This window comes from Physcomitrium patens, chromosome 19 (assembly GCF_059467195.1).
Source record: "Physcomitrium patens ecotype Gransden chromosome 19, ASM5946719v1, whole genome shotgun sequence".
Lineage (NCBI taxonomy): Eukaryota > Viridiplantae > Streptophyta > Bryopsida > Funariales > Funariaceae > Physcomitrium > Physcomitrium patens.
The window spans coordinates 13992798-14005000 of NC_143428.1; the positions used below are offsets into that span (position 1 = coordinate 13992798).

The 12203-nt window shown below is 37.0% G+C and overlaps 2 protein-coding genes across 5 annotated transcripts; one reads left to right on the top strand and one right to left on the bottom strand.

Annotated features, from left to right (window-relative positions):
* Positions 1 to 1354: 1354 nt before the first annotated feature.
* Positions 1355 to 3748, top strand: LOC112295801 (uncharacterized). 4 transcript variants are annotated; one of them, XM_024547752.3, is made up of 4 exons: positions 1355 to 2063; positions 2532 to 2616; positions 2753 to 2928; positions 3095 to 3748. In XM_024547752.3, the coding sequence occupies exons 1-4, from the start codon at positions 1851 to 1853 to the stop codon at positions 3344 to 3346; spliced, it is 726 nt and encodes a 241-aa protein (XP_024403520.1). In that variant the 5' UTR covers positions 1355 to 1850; the 3' UTR covers positions 3347 to 3748. The 4 variants fall into 4 exon arrangements, with proteins under 4 accessions (XP_024403520.1, XP_024403519.1, XP_024403521.1 ...); XM_024547751.3 differs by having other exon boundaries at positions 1418 to 2075; XM_024547753.3 differs by having other exon boundaries at positions 1418 to 2075; positions 2753 to 2889.
* A 3986-nt stretch (positions 3749 to 7734) lies between these two features.
* LOC112295790 (polyphenol oxidase latent form, chloroplastic) lies at positions 7735 to 10082 on the bottom strand. The gene is made up of 2 exons (XM_024547738.3): positions 8671 to 10082; positions 7735 to 8542 (listed from the first exon to the last, which is right to left on the bottom strand). Exons 1-2 carry the CDS (start codon positions 9765 to 9767, stop codon positions 7987 to 7989), a joined length of 1653 nt encoding a protein of 550 aa, XP_024403506.1. The 5' UTR covers positions 9768 to 10082; the 3' UTR covers positions 7735 to 7986.
* Between the last annotated feature and the right edge of the window lie 2121 nt (positions 10083 to 12203).

Here is a 12203-nt window from a genome sequence, read left to right on the forward strand (position 1 = left end):
AGAAGATAGAAAAATTAGGTTTAAGGGACTTTCTAACCATAGTCAAATTAGAAATTAGCTTTTGGATTGAAAATTAAGATTATGGATTAATTTAAGATATAATTCCTAAGAATTAGAAGAAAAATTCTACTAAAATTGTAGTTTTATTAGTAAAAAAAGATTTAAAGTAATTAAAAAAAAAAGAAATCATAGACCTTCTAAATTTACTATTTTTTCTTTTGAGTTTTTAAAATAGTCAATCAATCTACTAATTAGAAGTATCCATCTAATTAACAACCTAAAGATATGATCAAGGTCATAATTAACTAAAAAAAACTAATTTGGATCTATTAATTAGTTATATTAGCATTAAAATTAGTAAAAATATGTTAAAAATTACAAAAAGAATTGTAACTAACTATTGAAGCTTTTAATTATGGTCACACACAACCTTAAATAATAGTTACAACAAAAAATATTTGCTTCAATCTAGCATCAATTTTGTGATTCTTCTTATTATAAAACCAAAACAAACAGAGTTCTCTTATTTTAGTTAAAATTTCCCTCTAAATAAGGCATAAATTTAGTATAAATCAATATAAATACTAGTGATATACACTCTTTTTTGTATGTTGAACTATATATATATATATATATATATATAGATAGATAGATATTGTAAACTTATTTGAAACTTTTATTTTATTTTATTTTATTTTAAATTTCAAATAATACATTATACCACACAATGATGAATATAAATTATCTTTAACATCGTGCTCAATCACATATTTTATTATAAATTCTATACCATTTTTTTGCTGTATGCAAGAAAACATTTATTCCAAATAAATTATATGCACTGTTTAATACCAAAAATTTGACATTTTCAACAACAAATCTAATCACTTTAAATATCTTATAACTCAAATCAAGATACACCAATTTTAGGCCAAACTATAGAAGCCACAACCCCATGTGTGTCTCCAAAAAAATAAAAAAAAACACCAAAAAAAGTAAAAAAAAAACAAAAAAAAAATAAAATAAACGAAAGGAAGAAAGAAAAAGAAGAAGTGTGACTATTCTATGATATGATATTATATTGCCACATAAGAATACCCAACTTTCCCCATTTTATAGAGTTCTTTTCAAGTCTCGTAAAAATACTCATAAATATATAGTACCTAAAAATACCCTAAAATATACCCTAAAAATATATAGCACCAATCGAAAACGTAAAAAGTAGCCAGTAAAAAGCAAAATATAGATGAAAAAGGAAACGCGAACAGTTCATCCATCCAGATGCTTCCGGCACCGACACACAGACAGAGAGAACGACGCCGCCGCAGCATCGCCATCGCCAGCTCTCACTTTTTCACGCACGCACGGCAACTGAGTCACCATCGCCACCGGAGGAGGAGAGAATCAGGCGATTGTTGCAGTTCCCAGGGGGAGATGCTGTGCTGTGAGTCTGTGACGAGAGCGGGCATTACATAGCTAACCAGCCAGCTACGGAGAACCGAGTGAAGCTACGAGAACCAATTCCAAGTGGGTGAAATAGTGTGGACTGTGTGGGATAGATATCCTTTAGGTGTGACCTAGCAGAGGATGATCTCCAGTGTCGTCGAAGTGATGAACCCGGGTTGGTGATTCACGTGGGTTTTTGACGCTTCGAGAATCGGTGGATGATTCGATTGCGAGTGGACTGAGTTGGGGTGTTTTGTGTGGCGGAGCCTGTATGTCGCTGAAGGAGAGGTTGTCACGAGCTTGGGATTGGTGAAGTGGTGGCGAGGGTTTGAGTTGTTGTGTGGAGAGTTTTGGGCGGGGATTTTAGGTTGTGGGACGGTATTGGTGGGAGGGTGGTGATTGTGATGGTGAGCGGGGAGTTGAAGATGGGGCACGCGGACAAGCGCAGCCGGGTGCGCGTTGGAGAATCAGATGCGCGACCATCGACTTGTGAAGCAGTGGTTCAGAATCATCACCCTGTGAGCAGCGCGTTCAGTAGTATGGCGTCCACGCCCGTTGTCATGGTGGATGACGAAGACGACGACGTTGTTGTGTCATCTCCGGCCGCTTTTGCTCATGTGCGTGACGAGGTTCTATCCGTGAGATTCCCTTGTTGTCGTTATACGCTTCGTGTGGCGAGATGATTGTCTCTATCTTGCGTTGGTTAGTCGCCACGGGAGTGCTATTCTCTCTCTCTCTCTCTCTCTCTCTCTCTCTCTCTCTCTCTCTCGCACACACCCACAGGCACAATTTCTCTCTCTATGTTTGCAGACTTGCAAATTCAAAAGTCAGGACAAATGCATATGTGTTGATTGCTGTCTGTGGACTTGATATGTGAAGTCAACCTGGCGTTGTTCAGCGAAGCTCACGTAAGCTTGAAGGCACTTACAGTTCTGCATTACGAATGTGAGCCTGATATAAACATCTTCTTCACATATGGGTTGTGTCTGAGACCAATGTCGCTGGTCACTTGGCTGCACAGTGCTAGCGAATTGAGCCTAATCTCCATTGGTTCATTGCCCTTTTTGAATGTCATCGATCTACAGGCTAAATTGAAAGCAAGTGTTAGAGTAACGCGATCAAGGGTGCCAGTGGAAGAGGATCCTTTGGAATTGCGTCTTGGCCTTGGAGGTAATTTTCTCCTAATCAATTGTGCTTGTCTTTGTCCTCCAGACGTTTTATAATGCTTGCATCGGAGTGTATACTCAGTCTTATATTTCTCTAACAATAACGGTCATATTGTGGCTGATTTGAATTTACGGTGCAGGGACGTTACAATATAGCACCCAAAGTGTGTGGCAGTCCAGTCCTACTCAGCAGCAGCCTCGTCCTGGTCGCCGTGGGCGACTAGTCAGGCAAACTATAGATCTCACAACTACGCCTTCTCCCGAGAGACAAGCTGCGGTAAATGAGGACTGTGTGCTTCTGTCTGAGCTTTGTAAGGTATTATAATATTTTTGGCTTAGTTGATACGGGTACTTGGGTCTGATGCTCTTTATCAATTTTATATGTACTTAAGCATTAAAAGATATGCACATGTTATCTACCTCGCAAGCAAACGGGAACTAAAATATCGTTTTGACCTTACAAACTTTTTTTGTGTTTTCAGAGTAGAAAACGAAAACTTACTCAGCTGGAATCATCCCAGGAGGTCCCTCCAATCTCGTCAGCTCTGGAGAAAGAAGAGGAGCATAAACTCAAGTGCCCTATCTGTATGGATACCATGAAGGAAGAAACATCCACCATGTGTGGTCATATTTTTTGTCGAGTTTGTATACAAGGTGCGATCAAGTCACAGAAGAAATGTCCTACGTGTCGGAAGAGACTGAAGATGAAAAACATACATCGGATATATATTTAGACTACACGTGGTACAGTACTCACCACACTTCACCAGAACGAACAGCTATTGCCACGGTTACCGTTGCACATTCTTTCAGGCAAGGTATGATTAGTGATCAAAACAAAACCAAGTCTTAGAAAGGTCCAAATTATTAGTTGCAATCGCAGAGAATGTCGACGCTCTCATTAAACGTTTCTTTCATAGAGATGCGCTGCGATGAGTTCGCCTGCATCAACCTCACTACAGCTGCCATTGAGAATGTCCAAGAATGGAATCACCCGTTACACATTGAACATTTGCCATGCATGCAAAATCCACGTTTTCCTGATTGTTTCTTTTGTTATCCTAATTTGTTCCCTTCTTCAAGCGGGGCAACCTTGGAAGAGTGAAATTCTTTTATAAAAAGAATTGTTATTTTCAGTTTGCTTCGAACCCTTCATGCGCTTGCTGACAGGAAGTAATCGATTATACTATTTCTCTTTTGCTTTCGCCAGTCATGGATTTTATCTCCGTGGCAATGAGGGTTGAAAAAATATGCTTACAGTTTCTCACAAATCTGGCAAGTGCCTGGACTATTAACAACGAATTTGTTTTGAATACAAGGGAATTGATTGGCATGTATGGGAAAATGCCAATATCTCAGAGTTTATCGACAGTGTTCTCACATAGTGTAGCCTTACAGTATAAGAAAGGTATGCGTTTCTAGAATATTTTTCGACTTAGTTTTGAAGTAGCCATTTGTGAAAGTCGAAAGGAGTGCTCACAAATGGTTTTCACTCTTCTTCATGAAGCTGGTCTGATAAATATATAAAAATCATTATTCTTCTATTAACCAGCCACTATTCATGACAATTTGTCATACAGAAGAAACTAAAAATTTCACACTTAGAAACAACATTCCTAAAATTAGAAGGCATTGTATTGACTAAACTCGTGGACATGAATAAAATTACTTAACTTATCCTGGGACATTTTCGGTCATTCTAAAATCCATTAGTTTAGTAGACAAGCATTAGATTGATGTTTAATTCATCAACTTCGGTGCTCTTGAAACAAGAGTACATATGTTTCAAATAAGCCAACCATAACATTAAAATGTGTTTTTTATGATGCTTGTAAAGTAGCTGTCAAAAATACAAACTATCTTAATCAATATTATTTCCTTTCTTAAAGACATGCTATCTTCTATTTCAATGACCAAAACAATTTTTAAGCTTATTCAAATCATTGCTCTTATTTCTACATTTGAAAAATTTATAAAAATTGTTAGAATACTGTTCAGAAGATGTAAATAAATATTTTAAAGGTTTTTAACCCTATCACAATGTTGTTTGCAACTTCAAGTCAAGCACTTTCAAAACGATGTTGAGGATATCTAGTTCAAACTTGCAAAACAATGTTGAGAATATATATATATATATATATATATATACATATATAGGATATTGCTAATATCATCACAATTAATATTCTGCCACCACATGTCACCTACACCCTTTGTCAATGTTAAATAAATAAATAAAAATTATATTTTTATGTATTCAGTATTTTAAAATGAAAATAGGTTTTCCTTGCACAGATTTTTGTAAAAACATAATTCTTATTAACTTATTAATTACATTTTATTGAAACTAAATCTGTGTTTTACATAATTTGAACAAAAATGAAAAAATCATTAAAAATGTTAACATCTTTTTTTTTTTTTTTTTTTTTTTTTTTATTGAAATAAAAAGTTCTAAATAAACATGTCAAATTGGTGGTGGGTCATGAAGGCAATAACAAAAACTATTAACATTAACAATATCTTCACACACACACACACACACATATATATATATATATATATATATTCACCAGATGCTCTTAACATGCCTCTCAAGTACTAACATTAGATCTCAATCTGAAGCAATTTTTTAACACATGAAGCTCCTTCAATGAGATGCCATGATGTAGACATAAACCTTCAACACTTTTGGAAAATTGAATTAAAAATATTCCACAACAAAAACTGCAAAGCTTATACTTTATTTATATATTTATTATTCATAATATTTTCCTTTTAAATTCTTTACTATACCATGACAGAAAGCTGTTATAACAGGATTGGCTACCATGTCCAACAGAACTTTTATTATAAAGTTTTCAAGCCAAAATACTCGCCTGACAATCTAAAATAGATTTTTCGGTTTGCTAAATACATAATTCCTGTGTACTATATAAAAAACCACAGTTTCACTCACATAACAATAATATTTCATGTCTACACCTCTTACATTTTTTTTTTTTTCCTTTTTTGTTTGTTTACATAGACATGGTTTTACAATTTCAGAAATGATAGTTGGTCTATTAATATATGAAAAAATATAACAGGAAGAAGAACATCATTAAATAATAAAAGAAAATAATAATTTGATTACATAAACGGCTCAACAAGTATATGTATATATATATATATATATATATTAATGCAGTTTGAAAATAATCCTTATACTATAAGTTGCATTTTTGTACTCTACAGATTTAATATTATAATACAAAAGAAAAAAGAAATAAGAAAAGTAAATTTTTTAGATGTTTAATTACATATATGTATTATCCTTTTATCATTGTGTTTCTAAAATGGTTAGTTCTCTAACTTATAATATCATTGGTCATGAATTTGCTCAGAGAATTAAAATTTTATTTTAGGAGTGTATTAGATTTGTGATATTAATATTTTATTTACATATTTAAAAAAAAACAAAGATCTGTGGTCTATTCAAAATTAGCTAAACTAACTACTATAATCATGATAAAAGTTTTAAAAAAGACAGTATATTTTTGACAGCCTCTTACTTACCATTTTGGTGGCTTGAAGGAAATTTGTTAGACATGGCACTTATGTTTTGTAAAAGATGATTTATCTTTACGTTCTTCTAATACTCTGTGCAAATAAAAAAATTAACTTCAACAAACAACACTAGATGAAGCAAAAGAGGTGTTGATCTCAATGACAAGCGATTAATAAATTTACTCTTCTGTGTTGTCAAACCAACAAACTGACACACTTTAAATCCAACCCACATACATCGAATGTAAGTTACATATTGTGAACAAAGAAAATGAACAAGTTAAAAAAGAGATAGTTAAGACGAACTAATGAAAACATGACAAAACCATAAAAATATTCTTCATAAATATCAAACATAAAAAAGCAAAGGCTAATTTAGTTAAATATTTATGAAAGATTTTATTTTACTCCAAGTAAAACGAAAAATTAAAAAAGTTGTACTAAGAACTTTATTTATCTTTGTATGAATGTTTTTCATCTTTTCAACATAAAAACTTTGAGTGACTCCTGTTCTAACTCAAAATTTTAATTCAACTTCTATAATTTTTATTTGTAAAGATTTATATTTCTGTTTTGTTGTACATAAAAAAATTCTTCTTTAATTTGAAAATATTTGAAAATATAAATTAGGTGAACTTTAGATAAATCTTATATTTATTATTCAATGCCCCTGATTTATCTTCTCGTGGTTTATATATATATATATATATGTATATATATACATATATGAATTCTTAGTTTCTTTACATTGTATTGCCTGTTGAAGAAGTTCTGATGTGGTTGTTGGTACAATGTTTAATTGTAGATTCCTATGTCCAACTTGAAGAACAATCTATTTTATTTCATAACAGCTTATTTAAGTAAAAATTAAAAATTAAAAAGATCTTATTAATTCATATTATTATAATTTCTATTGAAGTACATTTTGAAGAAAATACAAAAACAGAAATAAATATTATAATGAATCCAAAATAATTATTTTCAGTTTAATTTATCAGTTTTTTTTTTTTTTTTTTTTTTTTTTTTTTTCCAGCAATACAACTTGATATTCGACATACAACCTAATAGCTCTATATCGAAAAAAAGTTTCAAAGTAGAGCAAAATCAAAATATACCTTACAAAATTAGATACTGATACAGTTCCTACAACAAGAGCAAAAATAAATGCAAATATAATCAGACAACAATTTCCACCATAAAATTAGAACAAAACAACATGTTTGTTTCCCGTGCACTGTATATTGAACAAGAGATCAGTTTGATAGATTGTTCCAAATAAAACAGTACTTCATAATAAAAACAAAAGATTGACTGGTGTGCGTGGATGGTAAACCAATATTACATCTAATATTCCAACAACCGTAATCATTCAAAATATTGTTCAAGAACAAGTCACGTAATTTGAACTTCTACATTATTCAAGTAGCAGTTAAATTAATTTGAACTACTTTGTATCAGATAATAGAACAAAAAACCTACATCACGTAGTAGCTAGTACTTCCTTCCATAAAACCTATTTATTTATTTACATACATATTTATACACACACAATGTGAATACTTTGACCTTCAAATCCTTTAAGAGGAAAAAAACTGATTTTTTGAAGAACTTTATTGACGACATAACAAAAGGTGGTATGAGAACGATGATAAGAAAAACACATGAAGTTTTCAGCCAAAACTTCAAACAAAACTCTGATCTCTGTGGTAGTTTTGGAATATGGCTACAAGCACAATTGAATTCCAACTGTGCAAAGAATGGAGGAAAGGTGGGGGCTGGGGAGCACTGATCAATGGCTGCGCCACCGCCGGCGACGATCAAAATTTTGTTAATCCTCGAGCAGGATTCGAGCAGAGCCGAACTTGATCTGCTGATCGGATCCAACTTGCACGAGTGTGATCACTGCGTGCGACACTTGGGACAATCCTAATTGCACCAGTTTCTCCGTGAGGCCCAGCTTCCACGACCTGGTATATCCCTTCTTCTTCCTGTGATGAGCCTCGGGGATGTGTGCAAAAGTGCTGAAGAACTCCATGCAGTCGATGCTGGAACCGCTCGCCGATGGATGGAACAGGAACGCGTTAATTTTTGCGGTCTGGGTCCAGTCGATGGCGATGTTCTCGATCACTAGGATTTCCTGCCAACTGCCAGTAGGGTCCAGTCTACGCACACGGAACGTTAGTGGTTCGATGGAGAGAACGTTGCCGGAATTCTCCAATAAAGGGCTCGCTTTGACCAGAGCCGATACATCGCTATATTGCAGGCTTGAGCATTTCGCCGCTTCCATTGACGCCCCTGACATGTCCATGTCGTCAGAGCTCATGACTCCCATTCCAAAGGCTCTTGGATTCATCCAGGGGTTGGCCACTCTCTGATAACCATACCTGCAATTCCCAAACACATTGGTTCAGGAGAAGGTCCGGGTGGTAAACTTGACAGAATCTGGAGCTGGCTCAATGCTTGACCTCACATGACTAGTGTGTGTGTGTGTGTGTGTGTGTGTGTTACATACCTCAAGTTGCGCAGGCTCAAGACTTGGCGGACGGAGACAGAAACCAGCCTCTTGTTCTCGTCGTAGAAAATGAACTGTGACCTCAGGTAATCGGGATCAGTTAAGTCCCTACGCCGACCTCCCATGCCTTTCCAGACTTCCCATAGACGGTCAATGTTGGCGTGATGCGCATAGAACAACGGGTCCAATGCGGCGACGTTCAAGTTCCCCATATCATCGTATGGATTCTTGGCATATGGATTCCCTGTGAAAATATGCACGGTTCCATGCGGGGCTCCTTCTAACGTCCCACCGCCCATGCCTCCCATCCATCTGAATCTGTACGTGGATCCATGGAAGAGGCTCGGCGTGGTTGCACCGGACACCATTTGAGTGTACATGAGACGGTTGTTCTCAGTTAGAATAGACCTAGCCGACGACATCCTGACGCATCCTACACCAGAATTCAAGTCTATGAGGAAGGGTGGCAGAGCGCAACGATTTCGGTTCCTGTTGTACAGTGGGTTAGGTCTGCGGTTCCAGTAAGCCTCGCTCATGTACCTGGGCACTAAATTCCCCAGAGGAGCAATCGGTGACTGGTTGTCCCAATTCCAGAACGGCAGAGTGAAGGTCGGGTCCCCAATCAGGCTAGCGAGGATTCGCTCATGGAAGTAGAGGAACATGCGGTGCCAGGGGAAGAAGAACCAACCGTCGTGAATCTCTAGCGGGTAGGCGCTGTTGGGAAAGTAGAATGCCCCGCCGCAGTACGCGCAGTGCATTCTTGCTTGCGCGTATAGAGAGCGAGGGTCTGAGTTGGGGAGTGCTCTCATCAGCCCATACGCTCTATGATATTTTGCAATATACGCGGCGTCCACGAGCTGCGCCGCCCGTCGTGTCCTCCATGGAAGATTAGTCGGCAATTGGAACGGCACTGGTGGTTTCCGGTTAACCGGAGGGCAGCATCCATCCAGGCTTCGACAGTTCCTAAACTGCGGAGGAGGGAATGGCGCTCCCTCCACCTGAGGGCATAAAGCAAACAAAGCGGCCACTACTGCAAGTGCTACGTAGACAGAATTCATGTGTTTTCTGTGAGGACAGGGGTGCGTGTAGAATGCCATAGAAATGCCCCTAAAACCATGAACTACTCTCCTGCTGCGCACCCAGCTAGCTCCTATAACAAACTTCACCTCCAGACTAGAGAGGCGGGGAAGCCCGCTGCACCAATGACCCACATTGACAGCACAATCCAATGAAGACTTCGTGAACTGAGCTCAACACACCAACCCATCCTACGAGTGTACCACCACCACTGCAGATTGCAAGCTGCAACCTCGAGCTCTCCCCGCACTCCCCGAGATGATACCGTTCATTCAAGAGAAAGCGATATCCAAGTGGTGCAGCAGTGCGAGAGGAGTTGTTGACGAGCCTACAGAGATCCTCACTCCCGAAGAAGTTGGAATCCAACTCTCGGCGTTTGCATATTTTCCGAAAGCAGCCAAGCAAAAGCTGGTGAGGGATGTTCGGCTACGAAATCGGCGACAGCATTTGGCCCTCAGAGACACGCGTGCGAAGATTCAATTTCTTTTTTTCCGTGCAAGGCGTTGAAGACATCACACCACCTGAGCATGACCCCATCCAGCTCGATTTAAAACCATCTCTGCCGTTCACGCACCACGATTCCATCGGAGCCTCATCCTTCACCGCGAGACCAGCAAATGACTTTCCCTGTCAGTTCACAAATCACAACCCAAGTCGTAGTGCCACTCTGCATCACTGGATCCTGTTTTTGCCTTCTCAGGAAAAAGACCTACATTACCTTTGGTCATTAATAGAAACTTGAGTGTTGCATTCGGAAAGCCTGCGAGAACGCTGCGTTGCAACGAGGTGCAATGGGCCACCGGCACCTGAAACGCGACCCTATTCTCGACATCACGAATCCTCACCAATCTTCTCACACTATTCTTAACTGCGCCCAATAATGCTCCATAACAACGCAGCCACATTCTCCTCAGAATCTTCATTCCTGCAGTGCGTGCATATGTTTCCAGTACACATGGGCAATGCGAGATGCTCACGCGGGAGTCGCAGTTATTCAAAAGGCATTCGAAAATAATAATACTGCTTTTCGTGAGCTCTGGACGCGAGCTGCGTGGTGCGAGTGATTCTATGTTGCATTTTTTGAGCATGAGGGGTCGATTCCTCGTGGCCGCCGTTGGCCTCTCCATGATACCTTTTAATGTAACATTCATATCCTGGTTTTCTTTTTTCTGTCTTTTGTGGTTGTTGATAAAGTAGTTTTTTACTTTTGTTGGTTCTTTACTTTTGGCTCTTGAGTTGGGATTGTTAGTTTCAGATTCCGTTTTTTGGAAGTAAATTGTGAGAGTTTTGAATTGATGTGATTGTTCATATTTTGTCATGTTTCTCGTTTTGTCTCCATGAAGGAAATAGTGATGGATGAAAACATTGGTCAAGTGGGTCGTTCTTAATGTTGAGTTGATTCATCATGGCGACATTTTTTCATAATTCCCATCACTTTTTTTTAAAAATAAATCATAAACTTCCAATACATTTTTATGGTTTTTTACATTTTATTACATTATTTTCTTTGTTTAATTGCATTAATCTTGGTGGTTTTGTCGTTTAAAAAAAATTAGAGTTACACATTTGTTTGAGAGTTGATCCAAACTAAAGCTGAAACTCATGCATGTAAGCCATTTTTTTATTATTTTTTTTTCAATTTTAAATATATTCATTAAAAAAATAAAAATAAATAAATAACGATTTCTCAAGGGTAAACTCACCCTTGTATTACAATACCTATACTCATCACAGACTGCTTATGACTTCCACTACGGTGTTCACAACCACGGCTATTGATATCAAATAGTGGCCTTCATTTTCAAAGTAAAGAGTTACATCACATGTTTTGCAATTTTCCTTGCACATTCAACAACCCTAACCCTAATGACTGGAAGAAAGGATGACACCACACTCAGCAGAGAAAGAGCACCAAATGACTATGGAACCCACTTGCCAATTAATCCATAAAAATCCACGTCACCAATGCTGCATTCTGAGCTGTGAATAACACCACTGGACTTTGCAGCTTGTGTGCTATTATGAGGTGATTGAATACATCTCCATTAGTCAAATAAAGATTGGCCAACTATGATGACTTTGTGACGGACCTGCTTTTTGTAACCAATAGACCTTTCCATTATGCTAAATGCATTATTGCAAATTCAGCAGTTTTAGGAATCAGAAGCTTGTAGTTTTGAGTAATTGAAAAGTTTGCACAATTTAATCTTAGAAATGGATGTATAGGATATAAAAGTATATGAATGTAAATAAATAAATTATATATATATATATATATATATATCTGTATATAGATATATAAATGATAAAGTAATCCAAATTTTTCTAAATCAATCCACATGTTGAAACATTATTGTATCCCTTTCAACCATGTCCTTAATCCAAACTGTTGCCCCTGTTACAGTTATTCTCAACTCCCCACCTCCATCTTTAGTAATGGATGGGAACAAGGAATG